At 40.3% G+C, this 12,661-nt stretch overlaps 1 protein-coding gene across 2 annotated transcripts in view; it reads left to right on the top strand.

The window, feature by feature from the left end:
* Positions 1–8,431, top strand: part of LARP7 (La ribonucleoprotein domain family member 7) — a 28,821-nt gene extending 20,390 nt beyond the window's left edge. For both annotated transcript variants that reach the window (XM_019472962.1, XM_009282619.2), the window contains exons 11-13: positions 348–507; positions 2,966–3,057; positions 7,998–8,431. In XM_019472962.1, the coding sequence (XP_019328507.1) occupies positions 348–507; positions 2,966–3,057; positions 7,998–8,078 (333 nt within the window). In that variant the 3' untranslated portion in view covers positions 8,079–8,431. The remainder of the gene's footprint in view (positions 1–347; positions 508–2,965; positions 3,058–7,997) is intronic.
* Positions 8,432–12,661: the final 4,230 nt, after the last annotated feature.

Below are 12,661 nucleotides of genomic sequence, written 5' to 3' on the forward strand. Positions count from 1 at the left end.
AAATAGATAATTACTGACGCTCCATTAGTAAAATTCTTCTTATGCAAAAAAAGTCTTCAGGAATTGCTGCTTTAAATTGTTCTTGGCGGGCAGGATGAGTGATAAATAGGTGTTGTAGGCTCATAAATCAGAATTCAGTTATAACCTTAGGAAAATACACTAATTCAAAACGATTTGACAAGAGATTCGTTGATTAAATGAAAAAGTTCAGATATTGCCTTCTGCTTTGTGACCTTTTTTGAAAATGTCAGTGACCTACAAACAGAATGGTCAAAAAGTCACTCTCTTGGTATTTTTTTTTTGTAAAGTCTGGTTTATGGTCTGTGTTCTCTCACATGCTTCGATAGGATGCTTTGGCAGTGCTGGCTGATGTTGCTTATGTTGACATGCTGGAGGGAGACACAGAATGTCATGTCCGTTTTAAAACTCCTGAGGATGCACAGATTGTCATGAAATCATACAAAGAAATACAGATCAAAAACAACTGGAAATTCGAAGTTCTCACTGGTAAGACTTGCTTTTTTAATGGTAGTACAGGAGAAGACTTAAGTACTGTGAAAAGGATTGTATCGCCTGGTAGCTTTATGGATATATTTAGATATCTTGGTCAGGGAAAAGACTGCTTTTTTTTTTCCGTGAGTCTTCTCATTGCTGTCATAGTGAAATTGGTAAAACAGTAAGGGTTTTTATGCCACTGTTCAGAGCAAAATAACAATTTTGCTTGCCTTTATCAACTTAATTCTGTTCTTTTGAGATTGGTTTATTTACGTCACTTGTAGTGGCAATGGACTATAGAGCTTAATTCACATTTCAGCTTTATGACTACAACATTCTGATGATGCAAAAGGATTTTAAATGAAGATTTTCTTGAAAATACTGAGCTTATGTGTGAAATAACAGGACAAGGATCTAATAGCATGGATACACTCACAGTGGTTTTAGCACTTGCCTTCTAATTAATCTTTCTTTTTTTAGGAAGTTGAATAACTTATGCCAGAGTAATGCCTTTTTTAAACTGTATTTACACTAAATTTTTCACTGGCTTACTTTGGAACTTCAAACTACTGTGTGTTGGTTTTTTTTGAAATTACTCTGCTGTTCTAAATTCTTACCTCGTATTAGATTGGACTAGTCTTCCAAGAGTAGCGAAACCTCTTTATGGAAGTGAGGGGTAGAAGAAGGGGAGAGGGGGGAAGTCTCTCAAACTTTGTTACTGTATTCATAAAACTTTTGAGTTCTAGACATGCACTAAAAAATCCTAAATGTGCAAAAAAACAGGTATAACAATCCAGATGAGATTCTCTCATCTGTGTATTTAAATATTTTCCCACAGTCCTGCACAGATCCTCACATAGGGCCCAGTTCCATGCGTGCAGGGCTGTAAACCCCCATAAACATCAATTAAGGATTGTGGAAGGAAGAGCTATAATGGAAGCATTAACCTTCGTCATAATATCAAAGTTAATTAAATTTGAGACTCGCTGAATGCTGCTAATGTCTTTTGGAGATAGATTTGTCTCCAGAGTGTTCTGTGTTCCAGAGATCCAGAAACAACTTGAAATAGGGCACTTAAAGCTGCGTGCTCTGTGTGTATTTGTCTCTGCTTTTGCATCCTTATATAAAAGAGTGTAGTAGTAGATTAGGAGTAAGTACTACATTGTAGGAGCGTTCCATTCATAGTCTTAAGATTTTTTTTTTTCAAACTGGTTCATTGAAATAAGAATGGAAGGGCTTCTGAAGAACGCAAAAGTGACTCACAGTAAGGATTTCAGCTTTTCTTGGTGGCATGGGAAACTGGTTCTGAAATAAGAATGGAAGGGCTTCTGAAGAACGCAAAAGTGACTCACAGTAAGGATTTCAGCTTTTCTTGGGGGCATGGGGTGAGAGAGAATAAGAATAAGGAAAGAATCTTTAATGCTCCCTACTGCAGGGACTAAAGCTTTCTCAGTAATATTTTACTTTTTAGGACTTGACTTTGACTAAATGTCTTCAGCTTTTCATCTGACAAGATAGTAAACATCTATGGTAATGTTCATATGTTACTGTGATTGAATGTATAAATAATGCTGTTAAAATGGATGCAAAATTGGTTCTCAGAATTATTAGTTCCATAACTTCTGTGGGAATCTTTTCCAAGATCACTTGGAAACTTCCCTGTAACTGAAGCTCTCCCATGAGACCGTACAACATTACATCATAAAATTCCCATCATGATAGTTACAGAACAGACCAGAGGAAACAGTGGCAAACGGCTTCTTACTACAAAACAGCTGCTGAAAAAAGCTGCAAAATTATTTCCTCTTGTATTGCCCCCCATGTTCAAATATTCCTAACTGCCCAGGAAGTCCCCCGAGTTTGCTTCGAACAATGGTTTTGATGAAACGAAATAGTCTCAGTCATTCTTACAGTAATTATTTTTTTTTTCTGTTTGATAGTTGTTTAAAATTAGTCAGAGGTTGAGTACCTCAGTAAATCCAAGTGCCCCCGAGTGCTATGGTGAAACTTTAGCTAAAACTAAGCTCCTTCTGCTAATTACATGTAGAGAGTGGGGTTTGCATGTTCCCTGAATTCTTCTTGCTAAGTTTGTAAAACTCCTTGCTCAGGAAAACTTAGTTGGATACCTTGGCAATCCGGTCCTAAAGTTACTAAAATGCATAGGACCTGGATTCAGGTCCTGTCCAGCTCGTACAGAACAAGAGGCGTCGGCTTTAAGATTCTTTGGACAGAGTTTTTCTTTTCTTTGTTCACCTCGGTGTGTGTTGGTCAGATGTTGCAACGCTGTATGACTTCCCTGACTATGAAATTTCAGACTTGTGGGGAAATACTCGTCAGGTTTCCCTAACAGATATTTTCACATGTGTTTACCTTAGTTAGAAAAGATCCCTTCTCGTCACAGCTGAAAACGCTGCACCCATTTGTATGGAATACTTCTTTCATGTACTGTAATGTTAATTTGTTTTCCAAGGTGATCATGAACAACGTTACTGGCAGAAGATTTTAGTGGACAGACAAGCTAAACTTAACCAGCCTCGAGAAAAGAAGCGGGGTACTGAGAAGGTAATTTGCAAGTAAATTTTTTTTCTGTACAGCCATGGTTGAAAATACGACTCTGCTTCTGTGTAGGTCTACATTTTTTGGTACTTTAACGTTTGGCGCTCTATTTAATCCAGTTAAATCACTTTCTACTGACTTGGCAGCAGTGTTTTACAGCCACAAAATAGAGAATGTGTGGCTGGGGTGTCCTGGTCCAATTGCTAAATGCAAGGCTTGTCTTTATGGAGACAATCGGAGAAAGTTAAGTCCATAACTAAAGGCATGAAGTTAACTTGTAAGCTGGATTTCCTCTAAAACCCTGTCTGGATGAGTTCATTAGAAAGCTAAGTAATCTTGATTTGCTCTAGTGTGATAAAGTCTAGTGCTTTAGTCTTCATTCTCTAGTATGATAAAGAAAATGGTTTTCTTCAGAATTAATCTCTTTTTTTTTCCTCACTATTTACACAATTCTTTTAGCACACAGTTCTGTGCTGCGGTGAACGCTGGTGTGTTCCTAGTGTAGTCAAGAGTCTATGCACCAGTGTGTCGATGTTCTGATCCATACAAATCTGAATCCCGCTACAAGCATCCATAGCTGAGCAGCTTCCAGACCAAAACTGCCTCACATCTAGTGAAATTGCCTTCCAGCCTTGACCTTGGCGGACACCTGTCCGGCCACGGTGTTGAGGGAGTGTTGCAATGAACTTGCAGGCTGCAGTCTCCACTCCTGCCCCAGAAGATCCTTCCGGGCATGAAAGGTTCTTGATTAAGCCAGTCAGATCCTTCACCTGACAGAGAGGAGCCAAAGAGTATTTCACAGACATTTTATTGCTAGGTTTACTTCACACATGTTGCAGATAAGGTTTCTGAGTTGGCTTTAACCTGAACCTTTATGCTGTCGCTTGCAAAATTTCGAAATCATCTGACCTTAATTATTTGCTGGTGACTTTGGAGACTTGGTGTTTCCTAGATGCTCCAGTGATGCACTCAATACCAAAAATTTCCTAGTTGTTCTGTATATAATTGAAAAGAAATACTACATTGACCTAAAGGAACAGCAATTGTACGGGTCAAAATCTTGTCTTGTACAAGGTATATTTTGCATGTATTATCTTGTTTGTCTAAATGTTCTTTCTGAGATCCCATAGACAAATGAATCTAGTTCTTTTAAACAGAAGTGTGCATAAAGAATTTCCCCAAATGACTGATTTAATTTTCTTAAAAGTGTAAAAATGGCATTGGCTCTAGCCATTCTTTACTACGAGCAGTAAGGGAATGTGAAAACTGTACAGCTTTGGAGCCTTTTACTGAGCGCTGCCAGTTTTTTTCAGTTTTTTTAAATGTACTTTTACTTTTTTAAACAAAAGGTGCCAGTGGCACCTTTGACTTTAATTTGGACTATAGGTGCCCCGCTCTCAAGTTTCTGTTCTTCCTCTTTTGAAGATTGGTATTTGTTGACCAAACTGGTGTAAATTGGCCAGTAATGTACCTCATCTAGGCTTGCAAATATAAACTGTCTCAGTTCTGCCTAACAATAGCAGCAGCAAGGATGCAAACTCCTGCTCCTCCCCCTTACCCATCACCTTGCAACACTGGGAGGTGTTAACTTCAAAGCTTAGTGAATACTATTTAAATGCTAACACTGTTAGGCAAAACATCAAGAAAAGAATGCCTCGCTGTAGTCAATAACTCTTAACCCTTTCGTTACTTTTTGACAGTCTGAATTCCAGAAATACAGACTGATAATTAGAAAAAGTGTTTCTTTCTCTGTTCATTAATATTAATTTTCATCTTTTATCTGAAAATTCTTCCAAAGTACTCACAAGTTGACTTCTTTTGAAGGTCACAATACAAGGATGGAAAAAAAAGTAATGTAATGATTCATAATTAAACATGTACAACTGAATATGCCATTAGTGTATCCTTCTTGTAAAGATCTATTCTGTTCAAGGTTTCTAAATCCCTTACAAGATCTCTCTTTGAAGATGAGCATTTGCCTATTAGCTGTTTTATACTTACAATAAAGACGGCATCTTATACTTTCGTTCAATTAGTGTTTAAATGTAAGCTTAAAAGTTACATTCCTATAAGCTATATAGCTGCAGTGATGTCAATGTGAGTATTTATAGTAACAATGAACATACATATTGTTGCATGGACTGCATCACATCTCAGGCAGTACACAGTAACAGAGCAGAGAGATGCTTTTGAGATTCCTCTTTTCCATGTGTTCTAAAGAGTGTAGGCTTACTCGGCTTTCCTGCAGTGGGTCCTGTGGCATGCCAGGTTAAGGGTTAATGATCACTTCAGCAGAGGGTTTCTGGGGTAATGCCTCTCAGCCCCCCCCCCCAAAAAAAAAGTGGTAGAGATTTTACTTTCTCTGGCATAGTTCTTAAGGTAAACTAAATGTCCAAAACAAGACTAGATATCCCAGGGTTCCCCAGAACTTGTGACTAATGCCCAGCCATCCTTTGGATTTAGAAAGGTGTTCAGTGTCAGGCTTTTCCCCCAGGCCTGGCGGTTCGTTGTCTCCCCTGTGCTCCCCTTGGCTGCCCTTTCCCAATCCGTGTTCTTTTTAGCCCGATGTTCAACGGCATGATGAAACAACCTTCGTGATTTAGTGATATAAATTCAAAACCTTCTTGCCAGAACTGTTTCTTTAGGGCAGCGCCAGCTTATGCAGACCTAAAGCAATTCATCAGTCTGTAGCCTTGAACTGTCTAGACTGATTGAGGTGCCTGCAAGCTTTCCACTTGGGTACTTGTCTTTGGGGAGGAGGTGCTGCTGAACCTAGTTTATGCCTTGTACGCCCCCTTACACAGAAGGAAAGGGGGAAGTTGAAGAGGGTGGGAGTGGTGGAAGAAGTGAAAGGCGTTTGGGGAGGAAGTGAGAATTGGGTGTTTGCGAAGGGCGGAATAATCTGCAGAATATATGGGAAAAGAGGATAGTGGGAATGCCTGGGCACAGCCCACACTATTCTCTTCTGATTATGCCTGGGGCTCAGGGGCTGTGTCCCTGCAAGACTGCCCAGTTCCCTCTCTGTGGGCTGGTGGGGAGAGGTCCGGCTCCAGAGCACGAATCGGCCCCTTTCCCTGGTTTTCTGAAGCTGGTATCTATGGAAGGGCTGGGTACCTGTTTGGAGACATGAGTAGTGGTGTGCTTAGAAATAGGTGCTGGTACTGGATTGATTAGCTGAAAATGGTAATCCTTGAGGCGTCTTGCAAATTCTGAGGCGCTGGTATAGAAACACTCACTGACAGGAACCCGGCAGTTCACATCTTAGAGCTTTCCTTCCAGTGTTTGTCACTCTTCATCCCATACATTGAATTAATGAGCCACTGTACTCCTCGCCTCTTTATAGAGTTCAACTCTTAATCCATTTTTCAGATACCAGAGAGTAAAAGTAACTCTTAGTTACATCTCTAGATTAATTTTATTTCTGGAGAATGGTTGAGAAAGTCATCTCCCAGAACTTAAGGTCTGATACTGTTGAGAACACGTTAAGGATTGCAAGCAAGTTAAATGCTGGGGGGGCGCAGGGGGGGGCGTACCAGTAAAACTGTGGTAGTGTAATTATATTGCAGCACAGCAAACAATGCATCTATGCAACATCAGTGCAGAGTGTAATTCCTGGCAGCCGTAATCAGTGCAGCAGCACACGTTGCGCTTCCATGCTGTGTACAAGATGCAGTGTCTGCAGGCCATAGCTGTGACCAGAGTCATATGGATAAATAGTAAATAACTTGATTTATATGTCAAACTTCTCAAATCTAGCAAACTCTTTACTCTCTAGCTGGTGGGCAAGTGTCCCTTTACCTCAGCATCAGCGAATATGTTTTAGTAGTGTCCGTCAGATAAGTTAATGTGGATTTATGCTGGTGCGTTACAGATGTGCCTAGATTCGCAGGAGTTTCCTGTTTTCCCACTTTTTATTCAGGTTAGGCAGCCTGTCTTGTTCGTTGCATTTTGGTTTGTGGGTTTGGGGTTGGTTGGTTCCCCCCCCCCCATCTTATCCATGTAACAGTTACCTCATGAGCTCTCGCTTATGGTTAAGGAATCTTAATGGGGCATCGCAGTTACAAAGCTAGTGCCTTTGCTTTTGGGTATTAGTATGGCTGTGTTGCAGTACTGTGGTTAAATCTGTCAATGTTCTAGTATGGATGCTTTAAAAACAAGTATGCTTTTAACGTTGTTCTCAGTGTTTTGTTTTCTGCCTGAAGACACGGTATACAGAAGTTGAAAATTAGCATGTTAGTTATGTTCCACAAGAGCATTTCTCATACCTCTGTACTGGGAGCAGCGTAACCAGGTACCCTAGTAATTTAGGCAATCTCCCTAAAATGCAACTGAAAACGAAACGAATCCCTGGTCAGACAGGGTTTTGAGTTAAGGCTTATTAGCATCAATGTTCCTCCAAACTGCACTGTTATTTCTTGAGACTAATTCTCAGCAGGGTTCCCAGCCCGAAGGATGGCCCCCACCTGGAGTTCAGTGGTTTTGTTTCTTTTCTGAGTGTAGAAAATGGCTCAATATTCCTAAGGCTTTCTTTTTATGGTCTGACCTTGTTTTTCTTACATCAGTAACAGCATGAATTCGATAAAAGGGTAGGGGTTTTTTTAACTTACTGTATGAGACTGTGTTTTGGGACTTATGAAGTTGTAATTTTGTTTTCTTCGACCACGTCGGGAGGAAGAAGGGAAGGAATGAAAGATGCTGCGCTCTCCAGAGATTGAAGAGGTGCCTTACTGTTTTTGATGGTTCTGAGGCAATACTGAAATAAATTATATCAGGGCTGCTTTAACTTTTTTTTTGGTCAGATGTACAGATTAGGTCAGCTGTTCAAAGTCTAGCTTTTTCTTACAAAGTTGGGTAAATCAGTGAATAATATAGTCATGATTGTGAGATAAAATCATAACAATATAATTTTCCTCTAATCTTTTCTACAATATTTCTCCTGTTCACAGTTGATTGCTAAAGCTGAAAGAATGAGACTTGAAAAGACTCAACAAACAAGTAAACATATTCGCTTCACTGAAGATAACTAACCAAGACTGATTGTGATCTTGGAAGTGAACTAGGTATTTAAAAAAAAAAAACCAACAACAAACTACAACCAAAACCAAACCCCACGAACACCACTGCGTACAGCAACTAAACCGTTTTTAAGAAGGCATCAAAACCTGGTCCGTTTGATTCACAATTCTGCAGATTGCGAGTATGAAGATGGTTCTGAATCCCATTTTTAAATAGGCTGAATGTTTGCTGCTTCTGAGCCTTTAGGTAAAGCGTTCTGGAAGAGACGTATTAAGAGATCTTGCTTTAATTCACTTCTGGTTTTGTTTTTGGGTTCTTTTTTTGTATGCTGAAGTTTTATATAGTAGGTTATGAAATAAAATGCTTGAGAAATTTTCAGCTGTGCATCTCTAATTCTTCAGTCCGCTTTATCACACTATAAATAATAAAACTGGTTAATGCTAAATAAACCTCTCTAGGCCTCTGTTTAGTCCATCAGACTGTTCAAAAATATGGTAGAATGGCTATGTAATTTTCCATGTTTTTTAAAGTGGCTAGGCCTGTCAGAAAATCTGTCATTGAGAAGTCTGGAAGAAAATTTACTTGCATGAAGTGCATACTAAACTGAATTTAGACTTTTTTTTTTTTTAGAAGAATCTTCGGGGGAATAAGAAAACTTTTGTTTGTTACCTCTGGTAACTCTAGCTCCAGAAGTAATTCTCACTTACAGCGAAGTGTTAAAGTTGTGTAGTTCACAAGTTAAGATGGTGATCTTAACATGCTTTGAAGTATTTCATTGTAGGCTGGCAATATTAAAAAAAAAAAAAAACCCAACCTAAGCATAAAATTGGAATGACATAAAAGGTTGAACTTAGGTATGACTAAGTACTGTTAAAGCTCTCCATTAATGTAAAGATAAATTCACATGTTTATTTGTGAGATTGTTTTAGTGAATTTTATTGCAGGGCAAATTAAGACACTAACACGTCGGTTTATGAAAGTGTGAAACTTACTTATAAATAGAAGGACGAGCAAGTTATTTTGAAACGTAGAGGTACGTTCCTAAAATACCATCAGAATCTCTGGAGGGAAACTGTCAGTGACGCTAGGCGTTTTTGCAGCTATAGATTTTGCTGGTAAGATAGAATTTAAAAATGTTAACCTATGCTATCAAATCCCCCAAGCAGTGTAGGTATTTTAATGAAACCTGTTATAATAAAACAAGGTTTGGTGTGACGCTGGTATATTTTTGCTATCTAAGAAAAGAATCTGCATTATTTCTGCTGAATTCTTGCAAGTAGTGTGGGTATAATACTCACGGTGGCTTTGCAGTCGGGAGAACAGGAGGCAAAGGAGGGGAAAAGGAAAAAAGAGATTTCAGGAGATTATACCAAAGCATATTAACTGTAATCAAACTATCCAAGATGAGAGTAGCGTAGAGAAGCGGCACAGTAAGAGCGGAGGAAAGTATGCGGAGCACCATTTATGTGCTGCTACTTGCGATGTAGCCTAATGCAGCAGCAATGGGAACTATTTACTTGTCCTGTCCGCAGGCTCAGGTACCACCAGCGTAAGTCTCCATCTTTCACTCCCACAAGACTCCGATTAGCATCTGAGCCACCAGCGGACGCATCCCTCTCCTCGGGCGGCCGAGTGACTGAATGGGAGAGGATTACCACCAATCAATGGAGAAGGTATAGGAGCGATCAAACTAAAGATAGCAGATATACAGAGGGGAAAAAGTGCAAGATAAGAGACAAACTTTCGGGGGTGGAGGGGAAGAGCTTGCTAATGGTTCTTGGAAATTGCGTAAGGACAATTCCTCCCCGGGGCAGGGGGGGGGGGGGGGAAAGGTGGGGGGAAGGCGAGGAACTAACCAGGCGCTGCTGGGTGGACTTCAGCAGTATTCGGATGTTTAGTCCCATTGCGGGAGGTTTTTCTTCATATTAAATAATCTTCCACTCCTCTGTTCTACTAGGTGGGTAGGATATTTGATGAGACAGTAGAGAGGACTGAGATGCCTAGCTATGAAAAGAATTGATCAATGAATGTCTTCTAGGCATCCTGTCTGAAAGACAGGAGGCTTTTTTCCCCCCCCCCCCCTTTTTTTTTTTTGTGAGGGGGGGAAAAAAAAAAAAACCTACAGCCTACTCTGGGTAAAATGTTTTGGATTTTTCTGCTGAAAGTCACTTGTCAAAAATTCATCCATGTTATAAATAATTCAGATCATAAATGATTCAGACTTTTTTATGTTTTGTGGAGAGCAGAGCAGAATTGCAAAAGTGTAAGTTTTGGAGCTTTGCTCTTTTATTAATAATTTGTGACTTAAACACATAGCAAGAGAAGTCACCCTTCTGTTCCTTCCCAGATTTATATAGGTTAAGTATTTACAATTAAACATCAGTTTTCTTTTTCTCCTTTTTCAAACTAGTGCAGAAATCTGCTTCAGCAGGGAATGGTGGTGGTTAGTTCTTTCTGGAGAAGTTGATAATAGATTTTTTGCCACTTATTTCACAAGTCGTGGATGGAGAGTATGGTCTATATGTTTTTACAAAAGAAGCTTGGATTCTTAAGTATACCAGAATGATTTATGTATTTTTTTGTCTTTAAGTACACATGACAGTTAATATCTGCTGCCGTTATCCCTCTCCATCAACATATGCTAAGAAGAGGAGTCCCATCTGTTGAGTTTTACCACCCCAAGAGTTGCATCCCTAAAGGTACTTCGTATTTGACTTTACCGATGGAGGGTGCCTTTAGCAAAGTCTGGCACGTGTACCTGCAGTGGTTTGCATTTTTGTTTACAATTAAATTTTCTGCTCTACTGTTTTTCTCTGGGTCCATCCACTCCTAGGAACTTCCAATGGTGACTTTTTTCCCTTCCCCCCACCGCCCCCCCCCAAGAAATACCACATTTTAATGAGAAATTCAGGATGATACTGTAAAATTATAGGAATTCATAAGCTTGGACTGCTCATTGGCTTTTGCTGATTTTTTCTGTCTCCCTTGACTGTTGAGTGTTTTGAAAGAACACTATTCCACATAAATCTGCCTGGAGCAAAAACCAGCATTGATTCTGCTCTTTGTGAGCCAGCATAGGGCTGAACCTGAAATTATTTTTAGCGCTCATATTTTTACCTCTCTTCCATTAGTTGCAGACTCTGCATGGCAGCAGCAGGGCTGTAACTGACCTATGTGAGGCCTTTTGTGCCAGCAGAACATTTGTAATTTGGGTCTTCAATTAACAAGAGAGCTCTGTGTTTAAAAAAAAAAAAAAAAAAGAAAAGAAAAAGTAAAAGTAACAGTCATGTTTGATTGTTGATCTTGTCGACCATGACCTTGTCCCCCTGAAGGCTTCCTGGATTTCTCCTCTGATGCAACATTTCCAAGCTTAGAGACTGGCTTTGTGAGTACTGTTGTCTTTTTAGCAAGGGCTGTTGCGGTCACCTTAGCGGTGCCAACTTGCTGACCGGGACCAGGGCTCCATTGTGTTGGGCTTTGTACAGCTAAAGAGCTCGGAAGTAAGAGGGACACGAGGAAGGAGAGAAGGAGGAGGATGGGAATGGAGGTGTGCGGTGGTTGGTGTGATGTCAACAAAGAGTGAGTTTTAATGAGCAATGGTGCGGAAAGAGAGCAGCAGGGCCTCTTTGCTCTCAGCCACAGAGCCACTGCACGTCTCTAAGGGACACTGGCGCTACCCGCATCTTCAGATACATGTCCTTCCATTTTCTGACTGTCTGCTTCCCACCAGCTGTGTTTGTGCAATAAAAGTGCTGGAAGGAAGAACGGGGTTTTAGTAAAACACCCGTGCTCAAAAGCAGCAGCCTGATAACTCCACGATTACTGGACCTGCGGGTTTTCAGTAGCCAGCGGTCCGCAGTCAGTGCAGTATCCCACTCGTGGCATGATGCTTGTACCCTGTTGCCCTTCTGACCTGTCCCTGCAGCGTAGAAAAGCTGCTTTACCTTTGATTTTGCACCTCGTGTTAATTTGCAAGTTTCTTGTTTGACTGTCCTCAATCTTACTGTCACCTGGAGCAAGCAAAAGGTCTGGGGGGAAAAAAGAGAAATCCTGTAGCGAATTTGCACTGAATTCCAGTTCCCACAGGAGACTTGAGTTATTGTGAGATGCTGAAGTGCTCGTCTGGGGCGTGGGTGTCTGCAGTGGGAGAACTTCCTAAATCTTGATCTGCCTCCTCTGTTGACGTGCTGTATTCCCAAAGACTGTGCCCTTCTCTTTGTTAGCTCTAATTCTTTCACTGTTTTACCATCTGACCGAGTCTGATTTAACGTTGCCTGTTCTACCTGTTTTATCTTACACAGCTAATACTGGCGTTCTGTACATGGTTTTTTTTTTCCCCTGAGATGTACTGTGTATCCTAGTTTAAATCAGACTTTAAGGCAGTCCTTGAAAGCTAGCAGGTAAGTACATTATCTTTCTGTAGAGAGGCTCTAAATCAAGTTAGAAAATTATCCTCTGATAGATGACAAAGGCACTTGCCTGCCCAGGTCCCCTAGAACACAGGTCAGCGTCGTAAGTGCTTACTTACGGTACCATAGTGTCTAATGATCTCAGACGGGATTAAATCATGGGAATAATGCTGCAAAAAATAATT

Source organism: Aptenodytes forsteri, unplaced genomic scaffold (assembly GCF_000699145.1).
Source record: "Aptenodytes forsteri isolate BGI_AS27 unplaced genomic scaffold, ASM69914v1 Scaffold326, whole genome shotgun sequence".
Classification (NCBI taxonomy): Eukaryota; Metazoa; Chordata; class Aves; order Sphenisciformes; family Spheniscidae; genus Aptenodytes; species Aptenodytes forsteri.